Below are 17,079 nucleotides of genomic sequence, written 5' to 3' on the forward strand. Positions count from 1 at the left end.
TTTATCATCATAACAAAACAGTTGTTTTAAAGAATAATTTTTAAATGCACTAAAGAGATATATAACTTAAGGAGCCTATAGAAAATCTTACTGTAAACTTATTTTTATAATACAAATTCTTACTCCTCAATTTGTTTTAAATATTTTTTATGGTCAAAGATTTAATATATTTGTATTTTTTTCCTTAAATAGCATACATACACTTTCATTGATAAAAACATCATATTCTTAGAAACTGTTTGAAAGTCTTCCAGTTTTAATAAAAGAGCAATATTCTGAAATATTTGTAATTTTTCATTCAGAATTTAAAACTCTCTCAGGTGACTTACCTATGTATTCCATGTATATGCTAGATCATACCTCAGGAGAATGATACCCGCTCTAGTCTGACATATAAGTACATCATCCACGAAGACTCAGCACCTACAATCAACAACAACAATGTCATCCAGGAAGAATTAGACACTTTTGAGTGGGCTTTGAAGAGCTGGTCTCAGTGCTCCAAACCCTGTGGTGGAGGTAACAACCGAACACATTTAGTACGTTAAAATGTCGTGCATATAAAAACAGTCTTCTTGCTTCTCTACCTTAAGGATTGTCTTTAACTGAGGTCTCAGTCTGAGAAATACCAAACATAACAGCTACAACATAAATACAAAGCATGTTTACTGAAATCTCAGAACCCACAAAGGATAAGAATCCATTTGTAACAATGGTAGATCTTCTTAGAATCCTGTCCCCCTTTTCCCTTGGGTTCTTTTTGACTCATATGCATATAATGGTATCTTTAATCACTTTCTGTTCCCAAGCTGTTCTCTGGTTCTTGCCTTTCTTCTCTACTTCTACTTTCCACACCTATGCATTTCTTTATCAGTGCTAATATTAAAAGAGTTGCTAGTTGCAGTATGTAGCAGATATTGTTTTAAACTTTTTATGTATTAATGTATGAATACTCACAATGGCTCTCAGAAGTCGGTACTGCTATTATCTTTATTGTACTGATTGGGAAACTGAGGCACAGGGAAGATAATGCTTAGACCATAAGATACAAACCCAGGTAGTCTGGCTTCTGAATACATGCTCTACTACGTTATGATTCCTCTCTGCCCTCTCTAGAGAAAATCCACTTACCTGGGCTCAGAGCTTTTTCATTTCCCCTATCACCATCCCTCTAGTTCTGAGCAAAAAATGCTCCAGACCTGAGCTGGTTTAGAGGGAATCCTCCCAACAGGCAGGAGAAGACAAAGGGCTCTCACAATGATCATACTGAATAACTAAGAACAAAAGAATAGTATTTGTAGTAGGCAATTCTTCTGTAAACCATTGGTTTCATAATTTTAAATTCAAGGATATATCTCTAAAGTGTGCTTTTATTTGGGGGGCATTAAATGTTTTTAGTTAATTATTTAAAATGATACTTTATCCATTACAAGATGCTTATTTAATTTGGATCCTCCCTTCTGCTGCATATGTACTTGGTCATAAGATTTGTCAGTATGCCTTTTAAATATCTACCACACCTATTCCTTCCTCACCGGCTTCCTTCATGATTTTGGAAGGGAAGATTATTGTAAAAAGTGTCTTAACTAGTTAACTAACTTTGATTTCTTCTTCTTCCTTTATTTCCAGGTAATCTTCCTTGAATAAATGAGTGAATGAATGAATGAATGAATGAATGGAATTATGTTATTTCCCTGATTTAAATCCTTTAGTCTCCTAATGTATTGCCCTGAAGACACAACATAATTTATGAAGTAGTCTTGCCCAAAGTGAATAAACTGAATCTAATCATTAGGATAAAATTAAATTATCCAAAATTATGAGACATTTTACAAAACAACTGCCCTGTACATATCAAAAATATTAAAGGTAAAAAAGAGGCTCAAAAACTCTCTCTGATTAATTCCATGACAGCTAAGTGCAATGCATGATCCCTGATTGGATAAACGTTGCTATAAAGAGCATTATAGGGACAATGCACACATTTTGAATGATGGTCTCTATATTAGATAATACTATTATATCTGTGTTAAATATCCTGACTTTAAAAATTATTTTGTGGTTACATGAGAGAATGTGCTTATTAGGAGCAATATGCTGAAGTATCTAGAAATGAAGGATCAGGAAGTCAGCAAAATTTTACATATATATTATAACTAATATATTAAATATATAAAATACATGTGTGTGTATATCAAATATGGTGACATGGTAACACAAGGTTAATCTAAGTGCAAGGCATATAAGTGTTTATTGTGCATTTGTTACTACTTTTTTGTAGGTTTGAAATTTTTCAAAATAAAAACTTATTTACTTATTTACAAATGTCAAAGTTGGTGTTTGGAGAGTCATTCAGTAACCCCCTATGAATTTCAGGATAAAGTTCAAACACTTGTCTGGCACCCGAGGCTTGTAAGATTGGATCTTTTCCTATTCCCACCCACTTCACACATGAAATATCACCCGTTTAAAGAGATGTTCAGTTTTCTATACGTCACTTCTTTTGCCTGGAGTATTACCTGAATCTAATATATTACATTCTCTTTGCCCAATACTATTTGAACTTTAAGATTCTGCTCAAGGAAGTGCTAGTCCTGTAAGTGGTCCCTGCCCTTCCCCTCTGTGTTCCTTTGGTGCCCCTGTAGTAAATTATTTACATAGCTCTATAAAAATCTTGTATCACTGGAGGTGGTCATAGTGGATTTCAAATCTGTCCCTCACCCTAGACTGTATATAGGTAGGGTCTAGTTATTTAGCAACTGTGCAGTTGCTATTTAATAATTTGTAATATTTATTAAATGTAGGTTTTAAAAACAAGGATTTTTGTTTAATTCGCTCCCAGACTTTCAGCACCTAGAACAGTAACTGGCTTATTATATGCATTTAATAAATATATTTGTTGAATGAATCATCATGTATATAGCAGAATGAATAAGTGATTAAATCTAAAGAAATGTATTTCCTTTCCAGGTTTCCAGTACACTAAATATGGATGCCGTAGGAAAAGTGATAATAAAATGGTTCATCGCAGCTTCTGTGAAGCCAACAAAAAGCCGAAACCTATTAGAAGAATGTGCAATATTCAAGAGTGTACACATCCACTGTAAGCAGTTGTTTTAACATCATATTCTGAGGACAAAATAATAGGGATTTAAAGCCTGTAGCTCTTCTTAGTTTTGATTTTATTTTAATGAAAGCTAATACATGCACCTGCTTTGTCAATCATCTCACAGGAACTATATATCAAGCCATGGTTTCCTGCCCTTTGCTATATTCCTGCTCTTCAAAAGCAACCTCTTTCAGCTTCATGCTTCTTTTAATCTTTTGGTAACTCCTTCTTTCCAGCTCTCTAACTAAAATGTTTTTGTATCCACTCCTTGACTTTCTGGAGGAGGAAGAAGTTTTAAACATATCTATTGAATTTCCACTGTGGAAAGTGAAGCATTTAGCATTCTTTTACAATCCTTCCCCAAATGCACACCCACAGCACATACTTCTTCCTTTCCCAGTGCTTCCAATATCGATATAACTTGTCTTTTCCTAATATTAATATTCAGAGTTTATATTAACAACATGTATCTCTCTCTGTACGGTTGAGTCACTTAGTATACTCTTATTATGTTTCTTCTAGAGTTACTGAATTTCTTGATTTTTATTTTTGTTTTCTACTACTCTTCACTAATTTATCCCCCAGCTCTCTTCCGTGAGCATCAGTGTCCTCTAAGCAGGAAACACCCAAGGTGCGTATCATTTGCATCTTAGAGACATCTCTCAGAGAGCTCTATGTGTACCAGCTCTACAGAGCTTTCATCCTGAGAATTTTTGTACCACCCTCTTAGGGACAACTACTGCTTCTCTCTTACACTGGAATTCCTGTTTCCTGCCTTGCTGACTTATCTTTTTGTGTGTTCATTTATTCTGATAGAGCATATCTTCTAGTAGCTTCACCAAAGTATACACAAAGTTAAGAAAATTTATGTAAGAATTGAATTCTTATACACTGAATTAAAGTATACAAGAGGTTGAAGTATGAAGGTTCACAAGCATTCCTTCTTCTGCCCTCTCTTTGTATCACTGGACACACACACATATGCTCCTACAGTTCCAAACTATTTTTTCTGTTAGAATTGTGAAACTATTGTTTCATTGTTTCCTAGACTCCAGTATTGCTGTTGAAAATTAATTTGCCATTCTGATTCCCAGTTTTTCTGTATGACCTATTTTTGTTTGTCATCCAAAGTTTGTAGGATCCTCGTGTTCCCAGTGTCCTGAAATTTCACAGTGATGGAATTGCCATGGTTCTCATCTTTTCTCATCCATCATGCTCTGTTCTTGTAGACTTTTTAAAACACAAAACCAATTACCTTTCATCCCTGGGAGCTTTTCTTGTATTTTTTCTTTCAAAACATTCCCCTATTTTTTTTCAGTGTTTCTTACTTTCTGGGATATTTGTAATTAATTTCCTAGACAGATGTCATTTTTTTTCTTTCCTATTATTTACTGTTCCATCTGCTGGATTTTTTATTTTTACTATTATATCATTAATATCCAAGATCTTTGATATCCAAGCACTCTGTTTTGTTTCTCAAATGTTCCTTTTCCAGGTATTTGATTCTTATTTCACAGATGTAATAGACTCTTTTATCTCCTTTAGGATATTTAAGATTATTTCCTTTTTCATGCATTATTTCTTTTGAGTTATTTTCTTCTGTTTGTATTCTGAACTCCTTTGTTATTTGCATTAAAGGCTTTCTGTGATTTGGGCTGTTCAGACATATATAAGAATATAGCACTTAAAAGGCTGATTGGAAGCTTGCTTTATGGAAGACTTGTTTGCTGGTGGGCTTCACTGTAGGGTGAACTGACTGGGCTATTTCTTGGGTAAACCCCCAGTTATTTGTATATTGAGGTCTTTTCTAGTGAAATGATCAGATTCCCAGAGCAGAAATGATCTCTTGCTTAGAGAGCATGAGCCTATTTAAAAGCTGTTCTGGATGTTGTACATGTATAGGCAACTAGGGTCATCTCACCATTCCATATTTGGATTTTTATAAAATCTTCTGTCTTGCCTATGGTCTCTTTCTCTGTTGTTTCTTGACTATGTCTTGTCTACAAGTTAAAAGTCTGGCTTGCTTTCTACAAAGGATAAGTTTTAAGTCTTCTGCTGGGTTAGAGGAGGTATAGTTACCTGGAGGGGTTAAGGGTTAAGAGGTCTCAATGCTTCCAGACTGTCCATCAGTTCCCCTGTTTGCAGCCATGCCTTCACCCATACTTCCACGTGAGGCCACAATCGCTGCACATTTTTGAAGTTCTGTAGTCAAGTCAGTTTGCTTATCAGCTTCTATTGCTGACTTAAACTTAATCCTTCTTAGGTCTGCTGAGTTAGCAGCCGTATGTCTAATGCTTTCTAGGTTCCAAAATTATCTTGTGATAGCTTCTTTCCATTTTTTTTCTTTTTTTGCCTTTGTGGGTTTATGCTATTGTTCTCCTTTGTTGTCATTCTAGGAATTTCAGGACAGAATAAAGGTAACCTGAAGTGTCTATGACTATGAAGTATATACTTCTCATATAATAATCTGTCTTCAAATGAGAGTCATTATCGAGGTCTTCAAAACTGAATACAATTTCTCAGTCACCACAATATAGTCTACTGCCTATTTGAAAAACTAAGACAGTCTTAAACTGAGTAACAAAGACTGCCAAGGTTTTAGCATGGTTATTTTGGTGCCCTGTAAATATGGAAAGAAAAAAATTGAAGAGGGGCAGTAACTTTGGAAAGAGTAAATAATATGCCCTTAATTACATTTTGTCAGAATGATTCACCAGGTAGACTCAATGGTGACATCCCTTTGGGACCTGGTAACCACATGCAATGGGGAGTTGTCCGTAATATTGTATCCACAGTGGATTCGGAGAGTGCTGAGGGCACTGACATTGCCATTAGAATTTGGGACTGTCCTGTGGTAAATCTTTTTGAAAGATCTGTTTGGAAACTTAGTTCTGTCAGGTGCGTTCAAGCCCTGGATGGATGCCTACCTCTGCCTTTTCGTCAGGACCAATACGAAGAACTGAATATTCCAAAAGGAATAGATATGTCAGGTAGCCTCCACAGCAGCAGTTGTGGAAATGAAACAGTCATCTCGGTTAGAAGGGTAAAACATGAGTAAATGCATGATTTCATGAGAAAACAGCAACAGTTGTATCAGCCTGTCTTAGCAAATATCAGATGGATTCCTTTTTTGATTTACTTTCAGATGTTTAACACCATTAAGCAATCTGGCTGAGAATGAGCTGGTGTGTTTTTGAAAGCTACCATCATACCTGAACCTAACCAGACAACTTTAAGATGCATTTCAGAAACCCCCTGTTGATCATACTTTAGGAATGGAGGTTTCAGAGACCCCAGGAGACAGAAAAATATGAAGGCATTAAAAATAGAAGTGTCAGGCCTATTATTGTTAGAAAGTTCTAACACTTTAACTGATTGATGCATCTGTTTTTCTGGAACTGCTCCCTGAACCTCCCTAGGCCCTGTGGGCTGCACATTGCTCGGAGAGCAGAAAGGTCTAGGCTTGCGGTGCAAGAAGGTGCCTGGCCCTCATGCCAGTGATTGTGTTCAATCTTACCCCCACACCTGCAGCTGGGTCGCAGAAGAGTGGGAGCACTGCCCCAAAACCTGCGGCACTTCCGGCTACCAGCTCCGCACCGTCCGCTGCCTTCAGCCGCTCCACGACGGCACCAACCGCTCTGTGCACAGCAAGTACTGTGTGGGGGAGCGTCCCGAGAGCCGCCGGCCCTGTAACAGGGTGCCCTGCCCGGCCCAGTGGAAAACTGGGCCCTGGAATGAGGTGGGTGTGTGAATTCCACGTGCATGTGTTTGTGTGTGTGTCTGCATGTGAAGCATATTTTAATTTGGCTTAACTATCAGGTAGGCTTTGTGTGAATTGAGAAATGGTCATGTATTTTGTAATCATTAAGCACCTGGAGGTGTTAGGAAAAATTTGTATTTTACAGTAGTGTTTGCATTTAAGATGAGTTAGTAGGGGCAAACCATGTTTGGGTGTTTGTGACATAGAGGAGTCTATGGGTGACTGATCTTCTTTCTAATATCTTTGTTGACTTCCCCGTGCCTACAGGGTCAATTCCAAACCCCTGACACTGCAGGCAGGGCCTTGCCCTGTTTGGCATCACAGTAACTCTTTTTTTAATCGAGGTGTAAGTGACATAACATTATATTAGTTTTAGGTGTACAGGGTAATGATTTGATGTTTATATATATTATACAAACATTTATACAAATGTATATCACCATAATAAATCTCTTGCTAACTTCTCTTATTCTTTCTTTATTCCAATTCATTATCCCAATTTGGGTAAACTTCTCACTGTTCCAAAGAGACCATGGTTTGAGCCTCCTACCTTTTGGCTGGCTGGCTCTGCCCCCTCCACCTACCTAACCATTTCCCCTTTCCACCAAGACTCATTTCCCTGGTCCAAAATGCCATCTTCCAGTGGGTGCCGATCCTTCAGTCCTCCTGCATTCCAATGCAGAGAAGCCCACCTCTGCATGCCACTCACAGCAGATGTTGTGACTTCCTTGGAGTCTGTACTTGCTACTGGTCCGTGCATGTCTCAGAAAGTATGTGCTTTGCTTCCCCCTTACCCAGCCAGTGCCAATCCAAAGGTGGTGTTTGCTGATCTGCTTTCTCAGTGTGGCATTGTCTGTATTAACCCCATGTCTTTGGTATTTCTAAAGATTCAAAATGAGTCATCATGACATCATAAACGAAAAGCTTAAAGGAGGAAAAGGCATCAAAAAGCAGACAGCATGGAGGAAGTGGAGAGGAGGCCAGGAAGGAAGGAATGGGCAGGTGAAAGGTCAGCCACCAGGACCATCATGATAACTCACAGCCTGTTCTCCCTGGGGGCCTGAACGAGGGTCCCTCCTCTGCAGCTGTTGCCCAGACAGACAGCATAGACATTTTTGGGCTTAGGTTTAGAGCAGTTAGCCCTTTCTTTAAAGAGATTAATTTGTAGGAATGTAGTAATAGGAGTTCCAAAGAGGTTGAATTAACCAAGGTAGCATGTCAGTAAATTCTGCCATCTGTAAGGAAGATGAAAGAATGGGGTGGTCAGTAATGGCTCCCTGAAAATAGACACCTCTAGTGTTTTTAGAAACTGTGCAGGTATTAACATCATAATAATGGTTTCTTTCATATCAAATGCTTACTACATGCTAGGCACAATTGCTCATATACATTGTCTCCTTTGCCTTTGTCAGTCCTATGAGGTAAGTGTTATTATTCCAGCTTTCAGAGAAAAAGTGGTGTGCTCTGGCCAGGTGATGATGGAGCCAGGGTGTAAACCTATGCTTATCTGTCTCCAAATAACGTGCAACACTGCAACCACAGAGGAAGAATTCCAGAAATACGCATGGGTGCATGTGTGCGCACTCACAGGGAAAGGAAGAAAGACAGTGTTGGTGAAATCGGTATCTGTAATCGCAGCCTTTGTTTCTGCAGTGCTCAGTAACCTGTGGTGAAGGAACAGAGGTGAGGCAGGTCCTCTGCAGGGCTGGAGACCACTGTGACGGTGAAAAGCCAGAGTCCGTCAGAGCTTGTCAGCTGCCTCCCTGTGATGGTAGGTGTGACACCGAGCTGTGCTCTGACAACAGTTTTTAAGCCTTGAGAAGAAGCATTTCCTTACAGGACACACTTTGAATAGATTTTGTTAGCTTATCAAAAAATAACCAAAGAAAACACTGATGAGCTATTAGCCAAACAGGGTTCTTCAAGGTGGGTGTTTGATGCAGTGTCCCTCACCAGTCAATCATCAGGACCACTGCAGCCTCCGTGCCTCCCCCCAGGGAGTAATGCTGGGTGAGGGCCCTGCCGTGTACGTGGAGCTTCTGTCCATTTGTGTTTCCAGCAGGAGTGCTTTGATTTCTTTGTAATTTCACATCATTGTAAAAGGTATATTATTGCAGAAGGTTTTGGAATATTTTACCAGATTATTCCATTTAGATGTGTGGATAGTAAATGTCATTCACAAAGCCATTTCCTAGAGCTGTCCATCCAAATGGATACCTTGCACGTGGGCAAAAATTTCCCTAATGTCCTCTTGCTGTTACTGCAAAAGCGGAGTATCTTTTATTTTAAAATATAAATCAATTTGCTATTGTACAACAAGTAAAATATAAATTGGACGGTTGCAGTTTCTATTAGCCTGTCTCCCTCCTTGTCCTTCCGGGTTGCTCTCTGCTTACACCTGTGTCCTCTGTCTCAGTCTGTACCGTCGCTGTGCCGTCCTGCCTCTTGTTTCCTGTGTCTCCTCTCGCTCTCACTTGCTGTCATTCGCGGCCTGTATGTGGCTCACTTTCTCTTCGTCTGTCACACACACTTCTTCAGCCTCTCTCTCCTCCTCACCCTGTCTGCCTACCTCCTCCCGTCCCCCTCTCTCTCCTGCTCTCTTACCCTCTATCTACCCTGACTCTCTCTTTTTTCTGCATTTTCCTCTTTCTCTCCCTGACATCTCCCCCACTTTCCTGCCTGTCTGTGTCTCTCTTTCTCTGCCACTTTTCTCTTCGTCAGGGTCCGCCTGTCTTTTCTCCACCCTCTTGTCAGTCTCCCTGTCTCTCAATCTCCCCACCCATCTGTCTCTCCCTGTCTCTCATCTTCCCCACCTTCTTTCTCTCTTCCTCCCAGCCCCAATGTCTCTATTCCCTGACTCCGGGTCTGTCTCTTTCTCTTCCTCTCTGTCCTTCCTGTCTCTCTTTCTCAGCCGGCTGTCTCTCTCCTGCCTCATATATTCTCTACCTCTGTCCTCTCATTACCTGCCCGCCTCCCCACCCCTGACCAGCTTCTTCTTGAATGCACTTCTCCTGAGTCTGTGCCCAGTGACAGCTGTGGACATTGCTCTGCCACGCTGGTGAGACTAGAGGAAGTTGCTTCGTTGGTCTACGCCATACATGAGCCATTAATTGAATATTGGCATCTTCTGAATGGTAATTTCTTATTTTTTCCCAAGAAAATTGGTAAGACACTATTTTATCAAATGTCTTATTTTTTGAAGACCTTTGAAGCTTCAGGTCTTTTAAACCTCATAATTTATTTCATTGTGAAGTTTCACCAGAAATTTGTGGTGGCAAGAACAAATATGACCATGAGGGGGAGACAAAGGACTTAATATATTTAATCATTCTCTGGAACGTATATTTGAAAGTTCAAAGCACAAGGCAAAGCCAAAAGAACAAAATTTACCCAGTGAAAAGTTGTAAAAATTACTGTTACCATAATATTTCACTTTTATGTAGGTCTTACTGCCAGGAGGCTAAACACTTTGTGAATAAGCTCTATTGATCTTAATAGCTGGTAGAGCTATATATGTATTTCTGCAAATAAGCCTAATTGTCAGCAAGAACTGCCTGAATATCTTCCTTTCACCAAAAGCAAGTTTTTTTATTGTAAAACAGAGATGCTAATGAGATGAAATAGCTATGTTAGTGATTCCACATCCTTTTGTCTGCTCTATTGCTCTGAAATCTAGGCCCCAAAGCCAAGTTTTAAGAATTTTAAAAAGCCGTATTATTTCTACTACTTATCAATCAAGTACTAATTCCCATCAGAGTCTCAAACTGCAATTAGAATTAAATGACCTTTTGAGATAATGTGTAAAACCCTTTTCCTGAACTTCCATAATAATCTGGGCATGGACAAGAAGGCCTTTTAGGTTCCTTTATTTTAATGACTGATTTTATCATGTGAAACCTTCTTATAGGCCCCTTTTTAATTGTATTATTTAATTGTTGTTAAGCCCTTCCCATCTGTCCCAAGGCAAATTACTATAAAGTGAATATATTGCTTTGCTCTCATTTTTTACTCAGAATGTCTCTTCTTTTCCCTCCTCCATGCAGAAGCACATTCTGGCACTAATTAGACCCAGGCTGTGAACTGGTGCCTATCATGAGGAGGCAAGGTGCTCACACGTAGAGACAGGAGACTCTGACGTGGACTCCTGTGAGGACTGCTCACACTTTGAACTGGCCACAGAACAGGACTGTTGGGGGTGATGGGGCCAGAGAGAAAACGGAACATGTGGTCAAATAAGGTTTCCTCACCTAGGATCTAGAGCCTTAAACATATAGGAAGAAGAAATTGGTTTCCTTATTTTAAGATATGGACATAGAAAAAGTAATTCAGTAATGATGCAGAATTGATATTTGAGGTGAAACCCATTAATATAATTCTCAGGCATTCACAACATAATTAGGTGATTATCTTAGCTAATGTGAAAATTTCAAACATCATATATATATACACACACACACACAAACACATATAAAACAGATCTGTAAATGTCAAGCAAATATAAGTTCTTCTACAATTTGGAAAGTAGACATGGTGATTTTATAATCTAATAGGTGATTTTATAATTTGTAATTGGTAATAACTAAAGGGGGTCATTTTAGCCCTCTACTGTCCTTGCCAACTGACCCCCACACTTTTTTTTAACTTTAGGAAAAAAGGATTCTTCAGTTTCTTTGGCAAGTTATATAGCAGGTTCTTTACCTAGCAATATAACAAAACCCAACAATAGATTATAATTCTAAGTGATTATAGTACATAAATGCCACAACTTATAATTTTTGTGTTTATTAATTGAACATGGGATCAGTATTTTTGTGTTGCTCTGTATGCATGCACTCTGTATAGGGTATGCCCGGATGGTTAAAAATAAGTGTACACAAACATTTTCATGAGCTCAGCATTTGCATTTTTTGAAATCTAATTCTTGTAATCAATAAAATTTTAAAATAAAAAGAGTGTATACACACATATGTATAAGTGTTTTATGAGTGTTACTCTAAACGTATTGTGTTTTATGAATATTACTTTAGTCCTCTTTAAACATAAAGCACTACAATTCAATGAAATTAAGTTTAATAACTGAATTATTCTTAAGAAGGTTGGCACACTACTATTTTTTGCTTTCAAATAACAACTAGTGTGAGAATATCCAATAGTAAACATGAAACTATGCATTTACTCTGGAGAAAATTTTTCTAATCAAGATATTATCTTGATTTTTCTTTTGTTAATACATTTTTAAGATTTAATTCATTCCAACAGGTATTTAGTATTTATTTTGATTTTAAATATAAATTTAATGTAGAATATACTCTATTAGAAAGCCAGAAATACCATAAAGTAAAAAAAACAGATTGCCCTTTATATCCTAGAAATGTTTGTGGTGAGGAACCTTGATCTGAAGACTCCTGATGGAGATGTAAAAACGGTGGTCCTCCCAAGTGCTTTGCAGATAAAGAACCACTTATTTCAGTAAATTCATGTAATGTTCTTTTTTAAAATTGAGATATATAGCATTACATTAATTTCAGGTGTAAAACATAATGATTTGATATTTACATATATTGCAAAATGATCACCACAATAACTCTAGTTAACATTTGTCACCACACACAGTTACAAATTAGTTTTTCTTATGATGAGAACTTTTAAGATCTACTCACTTAGCAGTTTTCTAATATGCACTATAGTATTATTAACTATGCACACCATGTTGTGTGTTACACTCCTATGACGTATTTTATAATGGAAATTTGTACCTTTTGACCCCTTCACCCATTTCATCCACCTGCAACCCCTCTCCTCTGGCAACCACTAATCTTTTCTCTGTATCTGTGAGCTCATTTTTTTGTTTGATATTTTGTTTCTAGATTCTACACATAAATGAGATCATATATTATTTGTCTTTCTCAGTCTGATTTATTTCAGTCAGGATAATACCATTAAGATTCATCCACATTGTCACAAATGACAGGATTTCATTCTTTTCAGTGTTTGAATAATATTCCATTGTGTATATATACATTTTCTTTATCCATTCATCCACTGATGGACATTTAGTTTTTTTTCTATATACTAGCTATTGTAAATTAAGCTGCAATAAACATGGGAGTGTATGTATCTTTTTAAATTAGCATTTTTATTTTGTTCAGATAAATACCCAGAGGTAGAATTGTTGATCATATGATAGTTCTATATTTAATTTTTTTGAGGAACCTCCATACTGTTTTCTGTAGTAGCTGCACCAATGTACATCCTCACCACTAACATTCATAATTTTAATGCAAAGGCTCATGTGTACAACTATCAATGTGAGATTTTACTTAAATCTTTTTGTATTGATAAACAATTTAAAATGTTCCCTACTTTTATGTTTAGATGTATCTATTACTTTGTTTTCTTGTAATTTTTGCAGATGAGCCATGTTTGGGAGATAAGTCCATATTCTGTCAAATGGAAGTGCTGGCACGGTACTGCTCCATACCAGGTTATAACAAGTTATGCTGTGAGTCATGCAGCAAGCGTAGGAGCACGCTGCCACCACCATACCTTCCAGAAGCTGCTGAAACTCCTGGTGATGCTATCTTTAACCCCAGTGACCTCCCTGGATCTCTAGTGATGCCTACGGCTTTGGTTCCTTACCATTCAGAGAGCCCTGCTGAGAAGGAGTCTTTGAGTAGGATCTCTTCAGTGGGAGGTCCAAACGCACATGCTGCTTTCAGGCCACACAGTAAACCTGACGGTGCTAACTTACCCCGGAAGAGAGTTCAGCAAGCAGGAAGTAAGACTCTCAGACTGGGCTCCCCACCCACCAAGAGTGGCCACCTCAGCTCATCTTCTCAAATGGCTGCTGCCCCCTTGCTTGCAGCCAGTGATTCAATAGGTGCTTCTCCTCAGGCAAGAACCTCAAAGTAAGAAAGATGAAAAGATTATCGACAAGAGACATCCATTAAGATTATCTACCTTGGACAGAGGAGAAAGTGAACCTGCAGGCTGGAAATCAAAGGAAAACCTGGATGAGCTCCTTCTTGCATGGTGCATACAGCTTATTTAAGGTGGAAATCTCCATAGACTGTCCACTCATTTCATTTGTAGGTGGAAGAACAAGAAGTGCTGGTTCACTTTCTAATTGCTTTCAACCTCCTTTTGTTCTACATGGAATCATTTATTGGAATTCATTGGAAGAAAGCACCAAAGATTATTGACAGAAGGAAAGTAAGTTGCTAAGTGTGTTGGTCACTCTAACACAGAAAAGGGACTGGAACCAATTGTGCATATCAACTGATTTTTTTGTTTTAAAAAAGTTACAGTAAATATAAAAAAGTGCCAACAGTTTACAGTTTAACAAAATATTTTGGAAGTGAAGCAAAGGATTCTTAGACTTATATTCCTATTTATCTATATTAAAAATATTGTATGAGCAAATCTGCAGCTGTTGTGTAAATACTGTATATTGCAGAAATCAGTATTATTTTAAGAGAAGTGTTCTCAAATGATTGTTTACTATATTACATTTCTGGATGTTCTAGGTGCCTGTCATTGAGTATTGCCTTATTTGACATTCTATGTGTTGATTTTCAAAACAGAATATAAAGAAGTTAGAATTGCAGTTATTGACAACACAAAGTGTTTTATGTGGTTTTGTTTAATCAACAATGTGATAATTAAATTACAAAAAAAGGAAAAAAACAGATCTGCTGCAGATATACAGATTTCAGGTTACCTATTACCTTCTGTCCTTTAAATAAAAAGGAACAGGATTGGTGTCTTAGTATACTCATGGTCACAGAAAGCAGAGACCAGTAAATGAGCCTGTGCTAGACAAAACTGAAACCCTCTTATCAGGACTTCAGGAGGCACCCCTGAAGTTTCCTATGTTCTTGTGTTGTTTATTTCCCCATTCTTGACATATACAAACAGTTATACTGAATGTACTGTAGTAATAACAAAGGAAAAATGTTTCATGATAATTTGTATGTTCGTAGTTCAGAAGAACATCAATGAACTAGAATTGACACTCAAGTATAGCAGGGTTTAGGGGCGTTGGAAGCAGGTTCAAGAAAGCATTTGTCAGTGGTTTCAGTATTTATTTTCTGCATGATTCATTCCAAATGTTCACAACCACAGTGCATCTGACTGCAACAATGTGCTAGTAACTTATGTCAGTGGTCACCTTACTCACAGTGAAGCCAGAAATGCTCTCTCCAGGGAGTAAATGTAAAATACTTGTATATAGATTTCAAAACTGAAGGTATTTATTAAAAGTTGATTTTTTTTCTTGATAGTATTTTTATGTACTAAATATTTACATTAATATTAATGACATATTTTGGTAAACTAGAGAGACATAATTAGAGGTGCATGCTTTGTTCTGTGCATAGAGGAGAACTTGAAGCAAACTACAGCAGCCAAATCAAAGAGCTAAAATTGTACAACTTTGATGTTATTCAGACCTTTGGCATTTTTAAAGTAGCTGATACAAAGTCGATGACTTGGTCCCCTTCAATGAAACATAAAATAGTATGGACTCAGATTGCTAGCTATTTAATGAAATAGTGTATTAGAAATATTTTTTTTTGACTTTGTGAAAGAGGTAAGATCTTTATGAATTGTAACCAAAAGAAAAAAGATATATTTTTTAGGTCAGTTCCTGAACTGTCTAAAAATGTATTACACAAACTGAAGTGTAGATATGTTAACATCTCAAAGACAGAATGTGCCAGGACTTTTTAACCATTAAACTAACAGCTTCTCCTATTGACTCTATACCTCTAAAGAATTGCTGCTACTGTGGGCAAGACTTTCAAAAGTCAACGAATTACGTGAATTCCAGATCATAAAACAATCCCTGAGCCTCAAGTAGAAGTCATTTTTTCTTCCTGACAATTTCCTCAGAATGAAATCCTCTCTAGTTTGCTTGTGTGTGTCTACATCTGATCCACAGGAGAGCATGGGAAAAGTGTTCACACACATACCCTCCCGTAAAGATGTACATATTCGTTATACTTCTGATCCTTGAGCTTCCTTTTCTACTAAGCTAAACATTCCTTTTTATCAAAGTGTACACTACTGATGCTGTTTGTTGTATTGGGAGCACGTAGCAATAAAAATTTTAACAAAATACAGTCCTGGCTCCATTTAGAGTTTATCATTAGATTCATCACTGAGTAAAGGACATGTGTTCTTTCTTCCGACAAAGTAAAATAGTATCAAATTCATTCGTCCTGGGACTTGCTCTAAAGAAGCTCAAATCAGGTGTGACAGTGTTCATAGTTTCACCTGAGTGGTGTATCATAATATTTTTGAAGCGAAATGTTTGAAAAACAATAAGCATCAAGGGGTGGCTTTTTGGTTAGGTCTGACAGAGCTATGAAAGAGGCAGGGAAATTGGGAATAATGCTAGTATGTAGGAAAAGGAAAAAGCGGACTCCTATTTTTAAAATGTGTAATCCCAGAGTGGTTTTTGAAGAAAAGCTGCCCACCAGCCTACCAGCTTTGAACCGTGATTACCTGAGGATTGGTAGAGACGCATCACCCATTACTCAGGAGTGTGGCTGTCTCCAAGTCCAAGCTCATTCCATTCACAGCGTGATGGGCCCGTTAAGTTGAAAGACAGGAATATTGCAGCAAGGAAAGCGACTTTCTTTGGAAAGCCAGCAGACCAAGAAGGTGGCAGATTCATGTCCTAAAGAACCATCCTAACTCAGGGTTTATTTCAAGCTTCCTTTATGCTAGGAAAGGGGGAGCAGGAGGGATGGAGGTTAGGGGGTTACTGAAGGCTGCAGGCATCTGGTGCCAGCAGGGGCCCAAGGAGAACTGAGAATCTCCATGTCCTTGGTTAACTGACTCTAGGTCTGGTCATGGTGTTTCTATAAATCTTTGACAGGACTGTCATTATTTAGATACATTTCCCTATCTCTTCAGGAGGAGGCAAGCTTCGAGTAAGGAGCTATTTGCTGAAATCTCAAACCATAAGCAGGATTCCTTTTGATGATTAACCAGCATACGTGCAGGGCTACAGGGCTGAGCTGAAGCCCTTTCCCCTATTTTTTTTCTTTGGCCCAAAAGTTAAGGCAGCAAAGAAGACAAATACAGTATGGATGCAAAGAGGACAACCTTTTACATGGAGAGGGAAATGGGACATCACAGAGGAGGGCCTTTCATTTTATCACAGGGAGATGCTGTAGTGCCATGAGTACCAGTTTAAACTGCA

General features: G+C 37.9%; 1 protein-coding gene across 1 annotated transcript in view; it reads left to right on the forward strand.

The window, feature by feature from the left end:
- Positions 1-15,991, forward strand: part of ADAMTS3 (ADAM metallopeptidase with thrombospondin type 1 motif 3) — a 277,802-nt gene extending 261,811 nt beyond the window's left edge. Inside the window, exons 18-22 of the mRNA XM_073237478.1 lie at positions 354-519; positions 2,971-3,103; positions 6,641-6,848; positions 8,523-8,640; positions 13,282-15,991. Coding sequence (XP_073093579.1) covers positions 354-519; positions 2,971-3,103; positions 6,641-6,848; positions 8,523-8,640; positions 13,282-13,781 — 1,125 coding nt within the window. The 3' untranslated portion in view covers positions 13,782-15,991. The remainder of the gene's footprint in view (positions 1-353; positions 520-2,970; positions 3,104-6,640; positions 6,849-8,522; positions 8,641-13,281) is intronic.
- The last annotated feature ends 1,088 nt before the right edge of the window (positions 15,992-17,079 follow it).

Source organism: Manis javanica, chromosome 5 (genome assembly GCF_040802235.1).
Source record: "Manis javanica isolate MJ-LG chromosome 5, MJ_LKY, whole genome shotgun sequence".
In the NCBI taxonomy this organism is placed as follows: Eukaryota; Metazoa; Chordata; class Mammalia; order Pholidota; family Manidae; genus Manis; species Manis javanica.